The 18,161-nt window shown below is 38.9% G+C and overlaps 1 protein-coding gene across 40 annotated transcripts in view; it reads left to right on the forward strand.

Annotated features, from left to right (window-relative positions):
* Positions 1-684: 684 nt before the first annotated feature.
* The window catches only part of col13a1 (collagen, type XIII, alpha 1), a 174,782-nt gene continuing 157,305 nt past the window's right edge, over positions 685-18,161 (forward strand). For 12 of the 40 annotated variants that reach the window (XM_044213812.1, XM_044213787.1, XM_044213814.1 and 9 more), the window contains exons 1-2: positions 691-2,072; positions 10,423-10,492. In XM_044213812.1, coding sequence (XP_044069747.1) covers positions 1,746-2,072; positions 10,423-10,492 — 397 coding nt within the window. In that variant the 5' untranslated portion in view covers positions 691-1,745. Of the gene's footprint in view, positions 2,073-10,422; positions 10,493-18,161 lie in introns of all 40 variants that reach the window. The other 28 variants (XM_044213776.1, XM_044213801.1, XM_044213777.1 and 25 more) reach the window with 6 other exon arrangements.

Raw genomic sequence — 18,161 nt, forward strand, 5'->3', positions numbered from 1 at the left:
CGGGAAAGGGTATAATCCAGTGTTTTGTAGATTGAACCATACAGGTAGTGAAAGTCAGGATATCGCAACCTGTGGTGCTTTGACTTTGATAGACAGATTAAAAAGAAGAATGAGCAAAGGTCCCCCAACTTTCTGGAAGTACATTAAATTCAATATAAAGTTATAACTAAGTTAGTTCAATAATATATATTCAATATTAAAGTTAATATTAACATTTTTCTATTGTGATGTGAGCGAAAAAAACAAGTCGAATGTGAATATTTTGTGCTCCTTGATGTGAATTTTTCAGATGTGTTACCTTTTTTTATTTTTTGGAAGTACTCATTGGATTTTGGGTCTAGCACTCCACTGAGAATCCCATTGTTGAAGCGCAGCCTATTTTGTCAATACAATATTAAATTGCTAGAATGACCATTTAAACTTAAGTAGCATCATACTCTGAGACACATTACTTATGAGACGCAAATGGTGGAAAATTGTGTGAAAACACTTAATAACACAATAACTGGCTGATGATGTTCACCAGCTAGAAGTAACTCAGTAGTAAACTTAATCCACCTGTAATCATCCAGGTATTGAAGTTAAGTTTATTTGACATTATGAAAAAGAGGGCATTAAATCATGCACAATGCAACAATGTCAAGAATGAGACTATAAAGCAAGATTTTTTTTTATTGGGGTCCTTGATGTAAAGATGACAAACTGACTCACAGAAACCTGGGGCCAAGAATTATTCCAGCAGTGTTGGATGGTTTGGGGGCTGAAGTGCAATGATGGAAAATTGGAAGTTACAATGTACATGGGGGTGGTCAACAGGGGCCCAACCAGTGGTGGAAGAAGTACTCAGATGTTTGCTTAAGTAAAAGAACCAAGGTATTAATGTAAAAATCCTATGTTACAAGTAAAAGTCCTGTATTTAAAAATTTAAATAATAGGTCCAAGTATTCAAATACTACATTAAAAAAATACACACAATTTATAGCTAGGATAATAAGGTTAACACTTCCAAGTTTCCCATAATTTGACGTTCTTTTTTAAAATAGTGGTGGTTTCTTATTATTTAAATGTCCAAAGGTAACTTGTTCCGATTTCAGGTACCATACAAATTTAAGGAACAGATACCCATGTTGGTATGAATTGGTTTTGGTCCGGAGCTGAGCAGTACTGTCAGCGTCAGTATACCGGCTGTGTGACTGTACGTCCTCGCTTTGCGCACCCTAAAAATATCCCTCACTAAGTAGGCTACGCGGATCAAAGGGGTCAGCAACACCGCCATGAATCCCGCCCCGGCATTTAACCTAAAGCCTCACAGAGGAGGAGCATGTACTGTGAGCAAAGAGCCCTCGGCATCCAGAGCTGGGCAGAGGAGAGAGGCTGGCTCGGGTTTCAGAGACGCGCACTGACGGTTGACCTGCAGCACATAGTGGGATCGCTCAGAGGAGAAGCAGCGAATGGTACGAACGGAGCGGAACGCAGAGGAATAAGAGTCCGTCACCGTGAATCAGAAACATGACTGACTGATGACAATCTACAGAATGCCTCGTATTCTAACTTTGATGTAGTTCATTTGAGTGCAGCAAAGTAGTTTGGAGACAGTTTGAAGAAAAAATACATCTGCAAAACTTTCGCCTCAACAGAGAGACAATCTCTTATAAGCCCCAGAGCTGCAGGTCGTCAGGATTCCTTTTCTGCTGCTCTTCACCTGATGAATATACGGATTTCCGTGTGGATAAAACCAGCGTTAGATGTCTAAAATGGAAGAGGGTCAGAAGTGGGGAGTCGCTGGTAAACCGGGTGAAGAGAGGAGCACTCGCGGCGAGCAGCAGCAGCAATCTTTAAAGCAGCCGCTGTGGAGAAATTGGAGAGATTTGTCTGGCTTAACGATATGCATTGCAGTATCTGTTCTGTGCCTTGGAGTTTGCATTGTGGTTTTTGTGCGGACCTCGGAGTTGCAGTCCCGGATAGTAAGTATGGAGCAGAAGCAGCGGGATGCGCAGCTCTCCGCGTGGGTGTTGTCTCTGGAGCAGGTGGAGCCTGTTATCCTGGGCCGACTGGATCAGATCCTGGAGGAGGTGAGGCTTTAACAAAATCTAAACGTATTAGAAACAGCAATATGGCATCTGATGGCTGAGAAAATATTACTTAATACAATATTTGTTTATTGAAAGATAGTAATTGTTTGCCCCTCTCATGATTGAACTATAAGTTGCCCTTCAGATTCATTCCACAAGGGGTCTGTACAACCGCTTAAATATCCTTAATTAATCCTTCATTTACACCTTAATTTGTAATTTAATTTGAAAAACTAAACCCCTTGAAAACACCTTAATTTCAAAAGCCCCTTAATTAACACATTAAGTAGATTTTAAGGGGTACTTTCTCCTTAATTTTAAGATGTTATCAAGATTGAGATTTTGGTTTATGTTAGGGGTCTTAAATATTTTCGGGTGCAAATTAACGCTATTTTCGGGGATTCTTAATCAGTATTCAGGTTTTGAATAGGTTTAGGTCAGATTTGGGGTAAAGGAATGGATTGTTATATGTTTCGGGGTTTTAAAAGATAGTCTGCACTGTTTTTAACCCTTGTTACTTCATTTGGTCAAATTTAACCCTGTTACTGTATTTGGTACATTTAATGGGGTTTTTACCCTTAACAAACCCTAAAATCATTATTAATAGTTAAATGAATGGAATTCAATTCTTTTTTTTGGGGGGGGGGCAGCAACCTTGGGAACCCAAAACTTGTTATTATTTATGGCTTCTAACTTATATATAAAGCGTAACTAGAGGCTTTATTAACCATTAATAAAGCCACCACTACTTATAAAGCTTTCATAAAGGGTGCCTTATTAGAAAGTGGTACCAGAATGTCTTTAGTCAAAGATGGACAAATTCAACAATGTTCCTGCACATCTTTGAAATAGACTATTAGCAAGCAAGTTGTACATGTGTTATAAATATCATGTGTGTTTCTTCACTGAGATAACGTGTGAGCAGCTCTCTCTGGCCTTTCACACCTGTTGCTCCTAAAGTCACCCTCTGTACTTTCCTTTCATTGACCACTTCCACAGCTACACTAACAAGCTCTTCCACAGTGATTGAAGTCCCGCAGGGGCCCTGTTTCCACCATTCCGCCATGACCCTTTTCACTAGGGCTTGTATAATGGACTTACCACGAGACGAAAAGCGCACAGGGTGCCTACTGCTGGGGATGACAGTGGTATTGCACTCTCTAAATATTAGCCTGAGTCGAAATTTTATCAGAGCAAATATCAAGAAGAAAGTCCATAAGATATTGTACTTTAAAGGAACAGTTCAACATTTTGGGAAATACACACATTCTTGAGATGACCAAACCTGGCAACCTCACTGTAACACCATGACAAGGAAGCACATAATCACTGAGCCCAATGTTGCATTAAACAAGTTAGAAGCAACATGTCAGTCAGTGAGCTTTGTTGGTATTTGAGTTGCTGTTGGTAAATTTATTTTTGATTTTTGGACAGAGCCAGGCTAGCTGTTTCGCCTTCCAATGTCTTGACTCCAGCTCTGTTCAGACATGAGATTATTGTCAATCATTTTATCTCACTGAACTATTCCTTAACACATTTTTTGATGATACACAGCCTAAGGCCATGTCAGCTATGAGTGGACAAATAAGATTGGATATATTCTGAATAACTGTCAATCAGAAGACAGCACTTAACATTGAAAAGCAATACAGTTCAATAAAACACATCAGACACACAGAAGTTGAGAAGACAGAAGAAAGTCACAGATTTACATGCTGTACTCCTTCATACTGTATATGTGTTCACAAATAGAACACAGTGAGGTCGATGTACTAAAGGACACAGTTAAATCCAATCAAAGGTGTTGGTGATAGAGTCCTGTTTGCTGCCTGGCTCTGGAGCACCTCTGTGGGGCCCAGTGAGGAGGATCTCTCCATCTTCATCTCCAGACGGGCCTGGGGCGATGCAGCCTGCCTCTTTGTTTAGCTCTGTGTGTATAAATAGTCATTATTAATGGGACACAAGCACAGATGTGGCCTTTTGTAGAGAGAGACATGGTTATTTCACCCAACACTGTCCAGAATCTACCTCCCTGTCTCCTTCAATGATGACCAATTTCCTCTGTTATGGAAAATGTGCCTCGTTCCAGCAGCACAGAGTTGGTCCTTATTATTATTCCAGTCAAATTTGGATCACAGCAGAATCCATTAGCACAATGAGTAATGTTTCTAGTAAATTTAGTTCGCAATTATTGTGACTGGGTAGGAGACTGTGTAGAGGTTTTGTGTTTTCCCACTGTACCATTAACAGTAAATAACAATGATATATGCTGTTGCACTGGGTGACATGTTCCTTCATCACCATGAACACACACACTGTAGTTTATTTTGACTCAATCCCACATACACCGTCCTGCTGCACCACATACTCACTAGAGCACCAAATGTGGCTTAATCCTCTGCTGAAAATAATCCCCAACAAATGCACTATTTACTCCCATTTGAGTAAGATTTGATAAAAACTATAGTGCCCAGCTGTTTTAGGAAATTACTTGTTAAAGATTTACATCTTCAGATTTGTTGGGTCTCTGTAATTAATATTATAAAGAGTACGGTCTAGACCTGCTCTATAGGAAAAGCGCAATGAGATAACTTCTGTTAAGAACTGGCGCTATATGAATAAAATTGAATTGAATTGAATTCAGAAGGAACTAACTGGCTTGAAGTTGAGAGTCACAGAAAGGGTAGGAAAGTCAAAAAGTATCGAGAGATGGACTAACACAAACTGGTGAGGGTCCAGGGATGTTGTTTTGCCACAGGGCGGTAGTCGTTTAGACTAGACACTGCAGACCTTTTTGGACAATCTCCTGTGACAGTGATATGTTATATATATATAGGTAATACGTGCTTGAGTAATAAAGGTGAAAAAATAACAAATTAAAACCAAATCGCCGTATCTGCACGTGCCGCTGAAATGTTAGTTAATCGTTCATTTTCGTAATAACTTTTATTGGATATCATTTTTATTTCGTTAGCAACAATGTCAACGTTATTCTGAGTCAACCAACTAGACGCTGTAGTTAAAGTAGTACACAGACATTAATATGTCAGTACAGGCAGTACAGTAACAGTAAAGTTGCGTTAACACCAACCGCTAAGCAAATATTCGCCTCACGTTACTTGCGTGAGTTTGATCGCCACATCATTTGTGTTTACTTGCTTTTGGGTCATTTCAGATGGGGAGTGATTGACACGCCTAGTAATTAATTTTCAATGAGAGGTGAGCGGGCAGGTGCACACGCACACGCCTGCCCGCTGCCAGAGTTGAATTGTCTTGAACTTTTTTCAATGCTACGCGTAGTGCAAATCAATGGACGAGAGACTGATTGTTGCGTCTGAGTTCCCTGAATTAAATAACTGTTTTCTTAACAGTTATCGGGACATAAACATGAGGACTTTCACATGGCAGAGTATTGGCACAAGACTGGATGTAATGTTACGTATAGTTTTAACTTATAAACCAATAAAGAAAATACAGTTGTACCGGCAGGGATACACTAGCCTAGTGCACAGAAGCCGTTTCCATGGTTACCTTGCATAGAGCTTCTGGTGTTTATTCGTGGAGCACTTGTCTACCTGTTTATTCACATGAGGAGCGCAGTGAGACCAAGCGGATACTCAGGCAGTGTGACTTACCGTCAGAAAAGACCTACGGGTTGTATATACCGCGAGTATATACAACCCGTGAATATTCACCCTTTCTGGCTTACCACAGCGGTATGAACCCAAAATGAAATTATTTTGCTGTGATTTAATTGCAATAAACGGATCAAAAGGATGCCGAAATAACTACATTATGATGCCAATTTGTAAAGAGTCTGAATTCATGCTTTGTCAGGTCTGTCCGCAAGACGACAAGCAAACAACTTTTAAAATGCTTGTTTTCTGAATGGAGATCAGCTCGATCAGGGCTAATGCTATTGCTAACTTGGTTTATAGTAAAGTACAACCGATGCTTGCTCTCCAAGCAATCTCCTTTTTTGTCAGATCTCTGTATAAATATGAAATAGTAGCTATCACAGAGCTCTGGGTGCCCACAGACTGTAGAGGTCGGCACCTCCGCTAGCTGCTGCAGATAGGTTGAGAAGCGAGCTTGACGATAAATCCACTTTTTCATCCCAAAAGTTAAAAAAATAAACTTTGAGCTCTCCTCCCGCTGGTAAATGGCTCCGGAACAGAGCAGAATCCCGGTCTGGCTCCGGGTGTTTATTCCTCCAGAAGCTCCAGCTCTGCCCCCCTGCTCTCTCCTCAGACCTCCCCAACTCTCAGCAGCTGTCTGTCAGCCAGTTCAAATAATAGGAAATGCCAAACTTGTGCTGCTTTTGGATATTCTAATGAAAGAAATGCCAAAACCAAGCAATAGGAAATAATATTTCACAGATGAGAAGTTATGTTACAATATTATACTGTTACGATTGTGTTGAATTTGATATATCACAATAAATAATCCTTCTTTTAAGATAACATAATTTTAAGTGACTGTCCTGGTGCTAAATGTAGCTAATTTATGTCAGGTAAAGAAAAGAAGATCAACATTTTTATTACAGTAATATATCAGTAAGATGCTGAAAATGATATTTATCGATCAGCTATGTTGCTCTCGTGTGTTATTGTGTATGTTAGTCCTAAATTATCTACATTAAAGTGTTTGTTTCATGGCGCTAACGTGACATACAATAACTATGTGCCTGAATTGTAGTTACGAAAGCCTACCTTACTCTTAGACTGCTACTCTGCACAACCCTACTGACACAATGTATATATAATTGCTGTAAATAATGTGTGAAATATTAATATTTCACAATAAATGTAACTAAAAACAGAATTGTCTTTTAACTTTAGTGTTTGTTGTAATTGCGTCTTTTTTATTATTTTTCTTTATTTATTTAGAAAACTATGAACAAAAAAAAATCATGTCAGCCATTTTACAATGCAGTAAGAAAATATATACTTTTAAATTTTCTATTATACTAATATTACTATTGCTATCTACAAAAGATAAAGTATTTTGTTATAAAAACATGCATTTTTAATTTGACGAAGTATCCTGTATCATAAATACATGGCTAGCATTTGTAACAAACCAAACTGCTGGAAAATTGGTTTAAAAATTCAAGTTCGAGTTATGATGATTTTAATTGCGACCAATTCGGTATCTACGTGTATACAGTATATCTATGTTTATCTACAGTAGCAGCTAGCTCTAGTTAACAGGTGCTAACTAACTGGCTAATTCTGGTAGCAGTTGTTGAGCTTGCTTGCTTAAGAGGCAGGGGACATGTTATTGGCTGAAAGGCGAGAGGACGGTGACTACACCGCTGTCAAGAAAAGTGATATTATAAAATAAAAAGTGACATTATGAAGTAAGACGGTGTAGTCCCTCATTCGTCCAGGAGTGTTCTATCATAGAAAAGGTTTCAGTCGTAGTCATATGGACACTGTTTTCAGAATCAAGACGTTTCGGCTCCCATCCGGAAGTCATTCTCAATTGTGACATTGACATTATGAAGTAATATTGTGAAATAAAAAGTGGCATGAAATACAAGTGTTTGGGAAAACTACTATTATGAAATATAATTGAATATAATTATTTGAGTTTAATTCATTTATTTTTCTTAATTATTTCACAAATGATTGTTTCATTTATATATTTTCCACAATTTATTCATGTGATTATTTATTTCCTAATTATTTATTTATTTAATATTAAGCACTTTGGAGCTCCATAGTTTTGGTGTCTACTCAAACATCTCATAGGGAAGTGGCTGCCTTGAAGAAACTTGACCTCAGTAGGCCTATATCTAAAATCCTGGATATGGCCATGCAAACAGGCAAAAAAACAATCTAAAACAATTCAAATGTTTTGGCTCTTTTTTCATAAAACTGGCCCAATATGTATACTGTAGTACCACTCACATGTCAAGCTAAGACATGCCAAATGCCCATAAAGGGAGTGAAACGGTAGCAAAAAATACCCAGGGTTCACATTGTTACAAATCAATTACAGTGTGTATGCTAGCTTTATATATATTATATTTATATTTATTTATATATAGCTTATTTTTCATTTTGTTAAACTTCCAACATACTATATACTCAAAATCAACCAATCAATGATGTTATTTGTCGCAACAGGGCAATTGATGCAGCTCTTTTTGTTAAACTGACTTTTAGAGTTGAACTGCATCTCCACTCTTCATTATCTCTCAGCAGCTCTGGCTGCATGGCTGGATTAGTCTTACTAAAGACTTCTCAAGTTGTGAGTGAAAGAGATGTATTTCGCCCCTCTCTATGACAGCAGGCTTTATACGTGTTCAGACGACACTGCACACATTCATCCATTTACAAGAAAAACGGCCAAGCAAATGTTGCACATTTTCCCTTAATGATCCCTGATTTGATCCATGGCAGTCCTCCCACAAACTGGGATAACAGTCACACTGACGTAACAGGCAATACCCAGAATACTGCAGCAGTGCTCTGAATGACAGTGCCTTCATGATATCCCCTTCAGCACCTGTTGCAGGCCTCTAAACAGCCCACACTGGCATTCCTCTGCTAGTAACCATCACCAGTGGGACTGACTGCTATGCTGTGGAGAATGTACTTGGATGGTTTTGTATTCTGTTCAGGGTCAAATCACATGTAGGCTTTTGTTGATCTAATGAGGTCAACTGTCACACTTGGATATCTAGAGAAAGACTGAAAGGTGTTGGCAGGCCTTGTGGTAAACAATAAAACAATAATAGACAATATAGAGTTGTTGGTTAAAATTTTCTGAGGAGCAGTCTAACAAACTAGCACATATTTTCTAAACATATCATGCAAGGATTGTAAGTTGCAATTTGAGGGTATGCAACTCACAGTTGAAATTATATTTTGTTAGCTGTTACACCTCTACAGGCTGCTGGTGATGGTTTTAAAGTAAAACCAAAACAGTGAGACTGAAACAATGACTGTCCTTTTTTGGAATAACCTTATTCTTTTATATAGGGTTTACAGGAATCAGACTATTACAGCAAAACATGTTATCTGAATATCTGATTTCTCACAGTAATGTGGTATCATGTGTGCATGTTACACACGCAGTTATTCCCAGTTGACAAAACAATCTCAAGTCAAGGTCCACTTACTCTCTTGTTCTGAAACTTTTGACCATTTCATGGGGTCTTCCATCAGCATATAAAGTTTGCACAGTTGTCGTGAAATTATAATTGGACATCTTGTCCATGTTGGCTTAAATGAGCTTGAAAATTCACTTCCAACATGGGCAGGAAGTCCTAAAGTGCTAAGAAAAATGGAAAGTTTTAATATGTACAGTTTCAAACTCCATCTGCTAAAGACCATGTAAGACAGCCACAAACTCTGTAACAAGTGAGTAACTGGACCTTCAGTTGATATTGTTTAGCTAACTGCTTTTTCCAAAGTTAAGAGTGAACTGTCATGCTCATAGCCAATTCCACATTTAAATGTGATATTTTGTATTGGATATGTATTGCTGTTGTTATCATCCTGGTTTTCATTTTAGGATCTTAATTAAGTTTTTGAGACTTTTCTAATTTGACAAGGATATAATTCTGGGGAAAATACTTCTTGTTTTTTGGCATAAAATGGTAAAATGTTATTATATGGAATATCAGCAGAAACTACTTCTTTAAAAGCCCATCATCATATGGACATCTGCAGTCATTTATAGGTGGGGTATACGATTTTAATCCAATACACATCTTTTTGTCAAATTCAGCAAATATCTCCTCACGGTCTGCTACCTGTCCGTTCAGTGTGTGCACTGAAAACAAATCCGGTGTTTGTACACAGCCCTGGCTCTGTAAATGGGAAATAAACAAAGTGGCTCTGACCGAGCCACACAACACTATTCCAGCCATTCAAGCCATGATTTGTGTGTCACAAAACATTAAATTACTTCCCCACGGACATTCAGTTTACTTTCTAGTTTGCCAAGATATGCTATTATTGTGATGTTAACTATAGTAGCAGGAGAGTTGTGAGTATCGCTGTCTTGAGCTGGTTTGCTGGCACTGGGAAACCATCTCATCCTCTCTGGCTGTTAGCTTTGCAGCAGCAACTGTAGAGAGTTTGCTAACCCGCAGCCTAGCTAACTTTAGTTACATTACTTGCTGTGTCATTGTTCACTCTATATCATAGTATTTGTCATGGTATTGGATTTCTCCAGAATTGCATACCCCACCTTTAAGACATTTGATAGATTGAATATTAAGGGATCTATGGATGAATGTAAATCATGTTTTGACAACAGACATTTCATGTTAGGTTCAACATGATGTTAAAATATCAGTGCACTCTAACTCTTCTTCTTCCTTTTTGTGCAGAAGCTTGCAGCGCGACTGCCGAAGACACGGGAGGTGAGGGAAGCTCCCCACAGCTGCCTGTGCCCCCCAGGTAAGTTCCGCACCCTCCGTCCATTCACTCATCCACATGTTTCTTACTTTCTTTTACTGATTGATTCGACTTCACACACAAAGGTCAAATACAAGGTCATCATCACTCAATGCAAGATGCAAGTCTGCAAGTGTACTACAGTTTGTTTTGACTGGTTGTTTAGACATTCCTAAAGGTGGTCACTACAATGCTGCTTTTACACTATTCGATATTCAATTCAATGTTCGACTTGTTGCCGTGGGAGGGTTTCATTTTTCCACATTATGCTTTGTTCATTAGTGCAGTTAGTGGGAGATGAAAGGCCTGCCTGTACACCAGGTTAACAACATGTGGCCTCTTTATAACATCGCAGGAGTGTAATGACCCTTTTATAACTGAAAGCTGGTTGTAGTAACAGATGATTATTGAGAATGTGCTTATCAGCTTTTGATGTTCAAGAGGTTAACTACAGCAACTACATATAAAACAAATCAAATACGTCATGGTGGCTTCACTCTGCACTTGTGCCATTCAGCTCACTCAGACATGATTACAAGCTAAGGTGTAGTTCCAGCTCAGCAGGCAGTCAGGGCCATTTTCTGTCATATTAGCTTATGATGCAAGCTGGTGTGATGAGGTAGCATCATTGAGGCATTCCTGGATAACTAGCCACATCACTGTGTTCTGCTGTCTGAGAACTGGAAATCATGCATGGATTGTGGCAAAAATGGCAGCGGCATGCAGCAGTGCACTAGCCAATACTTTACCTCTGAACTTCTGAGTCTTTTTGTTTTTGATTTATTGCCCTTAACTAAAAATACTCAATAACTGTTTCAGATGTGCATCCCAGTGCTAAAGCAGCTGAATTGCTGAGACTGACTGAGTAACTCCTTCAGTGTCTAAAGTCGCCTGTTTCTCTACCCCCAGGTGGTAATCATTAAGTCAACAGTTAGACAAGGGGTATGTCTGTGTGTGTTGACTTTTGCATTTAATGCCGCGTTCACGTCACATGGGATGGATGTAGAGATGTCACCAGACAACTCAAGACAGTTGTATGATTCCAAAGTTGGTGCTGGGAGGGTTACAAATACTGTGCATTGACAATACAACATCATATCCATTGAATTTGGGTGTAATTACCTTGAATGACAGACTTCGGCTTATGTGAGACTGTATTTGTTTTCCTTTTCAGACACATGCGCATTATTAAGTTGCTAGGTGCTGGGCTGGGTTATACTACAAAAGAAGTGGTTCATAGTACGACGTGTTGTCTGACCATGTTGGAAGTCAAAAGTATTTATAGCTGTTCAGAACGGCCACACCGAAAGACGGATTAAAAAGCCGGCCGTCATGGGAGGGGGGGCACGATATTGTTTAAATATAGGGATAACGGCACACATTTTCAGACAGTCTTTCCTGGAAGTCATTCATAGTGTTGAACTTGGTTGTTCACATGAAAAGTGACAGAAATAGTTGTGTAACATGAAAAAAGAGAGCTAGAAAGAGAAATTCAAACCCTGGCTCCTTTCTCACTTCCACGCAGCTGTCCAATCACGGCGTGAAGTGGGTGTGAATGTCGGATTGTTGGTTTCGGAAAGTTACAGAAATGGTTGGACACAGGGGGAGGGGGCTTCCAAAGCACTTCTGATGGCGTATACTGGCCCCTTAATAGAGTTTCAGTCTTAAGGGCTAAAGCTAAAACATGATAATGAGTGTTTCTGTCCGTTTTCAAAGTCCACTTAACAGCTACAGTTCCAGTGCACTCATGGGAGCCATAGGCACTCATAGGAGTGGAATACTTAGAAAAGAACTATTGTTTCAATTTTGCTTAATGAGGGGTTGCTCAAATTTTACTGTGCAATGCAGTATACAACCATTTTGCTTAGAATATGGACAGAAAATTCCAGGGTAGAAGCCTTTTTATATGTTTCTTCTGTATGTGTACTGTGTGTGCCTGTGAGAACAGGGGGGAGGTGCCCGTTACCACACATTCTTACTAATTGATCTTGTCAATAGGATGTTAGTGTTTTAACATGGCAGTAAGTGTCTGTGGCAAGGCCCGTGAATGGCTATTAAGGTGGCAGTTTGCTCGCATCTTCACTGGAGATTCTCCTGTCGCTGCAGGCGTGGAAGTCTTTCAAGTCAGAGCCGCCAGATGGTCTGGCACTTTTACACCTTCTTGTGACTTTCTGTGTTGCACAACTGGTAGAATGTGAGTCTAGAACTTGTCAGAACTCAGACTGCTTAAGCCTCATGTTAGTTTCAGATAAACTTTGGAATCCATTTTTGCACAGAATGAGGACTGTGGATTTTGTCTCCCATCACTTACATTGGAAGCACATTAAGAGGGGATCTTTTAATGGCCAGTATGAACAGCAGGAATGATTACAGAAAGCAAAACCTTTTTCAATATTCATATGGACACCTAACTATTGTTTTGAAACAGCCTTGAAAAATTGTGAACTGCTACTTTGATCCTGTTTATTACAGGTAATTTTTATTTAATTCCAGTAGTTATTATTTCAGAGTAATCCAAAGTCTGTTTCTATTTCACAATGCTAATGCTGTTGCTTTGGTTTGAATGAGCAGACAGCTAAAAGAAGCAGGATGAAATAACATTTTATATCATTGAGCTGAATTTTAAAAATGTTTTGGATTATTTCACAATTTCATGTTTATATTACATATGTTTTCTGCATATTTATTCATATGATTTTTTAATTTTTATTTTTATATATTTCTTTAATATTGATCACTTCAGGTCTCCATAGAGGGTATACAAAACAGTATCAAGATCATGGAACACTAGAACTAGAAAGACAGGATTTTAATACATATTCATGGATACTTTTTGGAGTAAGATTAAACTTCATTAGAATCAGTCTCTGCTAAGAACTTGCTATAGTCAAAAATCTTGATCAATTATTAAAACAATTATGAAATTCATCATGATAACAGTGGATGACAATGACCCTTTGATAACCTATTTTTAATAAAAGCCCATCATTGGACTTACATATCAATTTAACCATAATTACTGTATAATATTCCCATACCATAGCACATTGTTGGCTGTTAATTAACTTGTGGATGTTGTCAGTTCAGCAGATTTTGCCCTGGCCCATGTGCTTCAGTGAATTGTAGGATGTATTCATGTACAGATGGCTATAGAGCGCCCTCCCAGTGCCCACCTGGTGCCTGCCAGTCAGCACCAACCGCACACTATGTTCACATGGCTGTCATGCTTTTGATTATTTACAGTGCCAGGTGACTGAGAGGGCAGGACTCTGATGCCTAGATGGAGACACTGCAGACTGGAGCTTATGTTGTTGAATCACACACAAATACATTTGATTAAAGGAAGTGGATAAAGAGGCTAGATGATTAAAACTCTGTAAACGTGGATTATGTGTAATGATTAACCACCAAAACTGTTTCGACACATTAGTGTTAGGGCCTAGGATTGACAAAAATTACCAACATTGCACATCTTATGATATAAATGGTAGAATGGCACGTGACTTACTGAGCATGTTTTGCTACCTGTAAGATAAACCCTTTGGATTTTAACAACCCGATAACCTTTTCTCTACCACCAATTTATATATAAGGTGATCATAAAGGTTTCTGTTATGCCAAAGTGTTAAGAGGAATATATTATCTCTGTGTAGTTCTCAGAACATAGCTGTTGTAACTCTGGGCCAGTGTGTGTGTTTGAGTGTCATGGATATCTGTTTCACTTGAAGGACACTGAGTATTATTCTGAGCCTGACATGTTTCTGAGCAGCCTGTGAAAAGTGAACTTTGTAAGTTGCTAAAAGTAGAGCAGCAGAATGTGATACTTCAGGCCTCATTGGTGCCACGGAGGCTGTTGTCTTTAAAATGTTTATCAATGAAACCAAGCAATAGGCCTAAAAATATGTGTAACATACGTGTTGCTTTAAGTGGATGGAGATGAATCACCATACACATTATGGCCGAGTGGGCCTCATATCAACAGTCTGGGTATGTTGATTATGCATAATCACCACATGGCCCTATTAAGGTTTGACCAGGATGGGGGTTTTGAGGGACAGTGATAATGGAGCAGAGCCTATGAGCCAGTTCAGGCAGACAACTGGGGTGCTTTGACTCACATGTAACATATTCCACTATGTACACCACACATCCAACATGCTCTTTGCTACAAGATGATGTGTAACTCTGTCAGCTTACTCTTATACTGCTGTTGCTCACGGCAAGCATTTATGTCGCTTATATACTTGCTTACACATGTTGGTTATTCAACATATGCTGGTTCCTTCAGAGCTTTGGTGGTGTGCATCTTCAGATATTAAAGCTAGAAGTTATATCCGCAACATACAATTTAAGCTCATGAACAATGGGGGCAATATATTAGGATGCGAAGTAAGGTCAGCAGCAGTTTCTGAACAAACCATTACAGAAAGTTTTGAAAAGAGACCAATAAAGCTTGTTTACAAATATTGGAAATATTGCACTCACAAAATACAACATTATCAATATTCCAGCGTTGGCCAGGGATGATTCAGCCTTGACCTGCACCCTTGTGTATATACTTTTTACTCCTCCAAGCACACACAAAGTACTCAAGCAAGTATGTGAACACTGCTGCTCATGTCACAGCCATTTTTCTAAGCTTTATTAAAATAGAGTATATAAGCGCTGTTAGCCTGAAATGAGCCCCGAGTCCACCTCAGCATTCACTTCTAGTCTTCTATTTGTTATTGTCACTTCCCATTCTCTGTGCATGCTACATCTTAACTGCAGGTAGTGACTGGGTCACAGCATGGAAACCAAACACTGAATGTACATACATATTTTTGGTCTAATGAGTTCTAAATAAAATATTTCTGTTTTGGGAGGAATTAGGTAATTGGCCTATGTACATCTAAATTTGGGGTTAGGGTTTGCGGGTTAGAGGACTCTTAATGGTGGTATCCACTAACAGTTTGGGTTTAGGGTTAGAGTTAGGGTTATGAACTGTAACATGCTGGTAGTTAAGCAAAGTTTTATATTATTATAGTTTTATATTAAGTTATATATTATTATAGAGAGCAACACATAAAAGTTAGAATGTCATACTTGTGACATTCCAACTTTTATGTGTTGCTCTCTATAATGAATGCTTTAGCTTGAGCAGTAAGCTAGTAGTGCTAGTACTTTTGGGACATGGTTGAAAGCTATCTTTCTCTTAAGGGGTTGTTCATCTATGATTTTTGTTGAGCCCTATTAGTGACCAGTAAAAGGAACACCATTGAACCCCATTAGCCTCATACTTAACCCTATCCCTTTGATCTGTGGTAGCCTGTAATGATGACAATCAATACTATCAGATTTTCATAATGTATATATCAGGCTTGTTTGGGCTGATACTTATCAGAGATTTAAACGAGAAACATGAGCATCACTGACCTTGACCAATCTGATACAGATCACCAGCTGGTTCTTATCCTTAAACTTTTATTACTCAGCTACTATGTGTTGTGGTACATCATGGCTGGACCCAAAAGCATGACTAGCACAGAGGGAGTTGAAGTGACACTATGAGCATTTTCTTGACCTTTTGGAACATTATATGTAACAAAAAAAATCTAAGCAGGGTCCATTTATTCGTTACGCATGTTATACCATCCCAACTCCACAATTACATCTTCTTACCTTCAAAATTCTGGACCATGGAGCAGCTTGAAAGATCAAAAGACATTATAAACAGCTATTCATTTACATCTCTTTCATGCAAAAATGATTAAGTATTAGAGTCATATTGTGTTATAGACACTAAATATACATTTTGCAGCCTTAAATAAACTTTGTAAGATCTGTTCTGTAATTATCAGAGGAAGTGTACCTCATCATCACATAAACACTACTGTCATCTATCTAATAATGGCTTACAAAAATAATAAATAATAATTTTAAAAAACAAGGTATGGTTTGGGTTAGGCAACTAAAACACTTGATTAAGGTTAGGGAAAGATCGTGGTTACATTTATAAAAAGTGTGAACAGTTTCCAGCATTGGATGCTGGCAATAGTGATGTAATGTCATTGTCATGATGTGCATGGTGAGTCACAATGTAATTCAATTATTACATAATATATATTATGTAAACATATATAAAAATAATGTAATTCCAATGGATACTGGGGTGGTATGTAGTGTAGTTGTGTGCTATGTTTGTTTCACCCTGAATATTTTCATGCTTATGATGACATTTCTATCTTGGGACAAGCTGTCGACCCACCTCTTCAGAGGACTGGTCAATACCACGAATGCTGCACCCACACTGGCTTGGATAGAAAATGGGGGGGCTGTGAGGGTGGATTAGTCCTGGATAAAAACAGGAGGAGATTCAGCAGGAAAGAGACAGGAGGTTTGGAGAAGGTTTAAGGCCCATTAAAGCCTGATACTTCTGAGAGAGGATAGGCTTTGATAGTTTACCCGATCCCAGGGGAAGCCATGACAGGAGAACAGAGGCATGGGGCTGTCCCCTAAACATCAATGATTCAAACTTCATATATATAAATCATATTGTCAGTTGAAACATCAAACAGTTTGTTGTTTGCTGAGTCACTATATCCAGAGCAACACAGGATAACAGCATGGCAGGCAAGTCTTCTACTAAAATTTAATCCTCAAAATTGGTGAGTCAGATTCGATGTGGAAACAGGTACAGATTCAGGTACAGTCCTAGTCCTCCCTTTGGGCGTCTCAGTTTACGCAAAATTCCCAGAAATTGCATCCAAATCTGTTCAGAGGTGTTCCAAACATTGGCGATGGACAGATGGAGGAACAGACATAAAAAATGTGCCTTTTTTATTGCCCAAAGATACAATCCCTCGACCCATGCCAAAACGGCTGCCTAGGTGGTGCAACTAGAGGGCAACTGGATCTCCGGGCACTAAGAGTATTCCCAGCAGTCTGCCTGCTGACAGACCACTGCTGCCCACAGCCTGGGATCAAAGAGAGCTGCAAGCAGTGTGTGTGTGTGTGTGTGTGTGTGTGTGATGGGTGAGGTAGGGTAGCAGCACAAAAAGAGATACATGTTGCACTGCATATCCATATAAAACAGATTAGACCAGTGCTATTCAATTACAAATTCAACTGGGCCATATTTTAAAACCAGGAAATGAAGATGGGCCAGACATTTTCATTTTCAGCAGCCTATTTAAAACCCCTTTTTTTGTTTTGTTTTGGCAATAACAAATTTTAAACAAATGCCAATGAATGTAATAAAAAATAGCAGGGTTTTGGAGATGGCGGTAAAATAAACAAATACTTGCCAGTCCAGGCAGGGTTAAATTGATGGTTTTCATTGTCAAATTTACGTTTCAGGGTTGACAGAGATATTTGCAGTAGAGCACTTCCTTACTTGTGACTGTCAATAGCCAGATGTTTTAAATAGCTACTAAGCGTGGTCGGAACTCACATGAGAAAACGTTGATTTGTGAAAGATATGATTGGCTGTGTCACTACATCTGTATACATCCTGCCAGATCTGTACTGTGCATGTGGAAGGAAGCAAGATGGCTCAATCGTTAGCTACTTCCATACACTATATATGTTGTTTACATATTTTGTCATATATTAGATTTATGTATGCTGGGCCACTTAGAGGTTGCTTCTGGGCTGGATGTGGCCCGCGGGCCGCCAATTGAATAGGCCCGGA

The sequence above is a fragment of the Siniperca chuatsi genome, linkage group LG11 (assembly GCF_020085105.1).
Source record: "Siniperca chuatsi isolate FFG_IHB_CAS linkage group LG11, ASM2008510v1, whole genome shotgun sequence".
NCBI classification, from domain to species: domain Eukaryota; kingdom Metazoa; phylum Chordata; class Actinopteri; order Centrarchiformes; family Sinipercidae; genus Siniperca; species Siniperca chuatsi.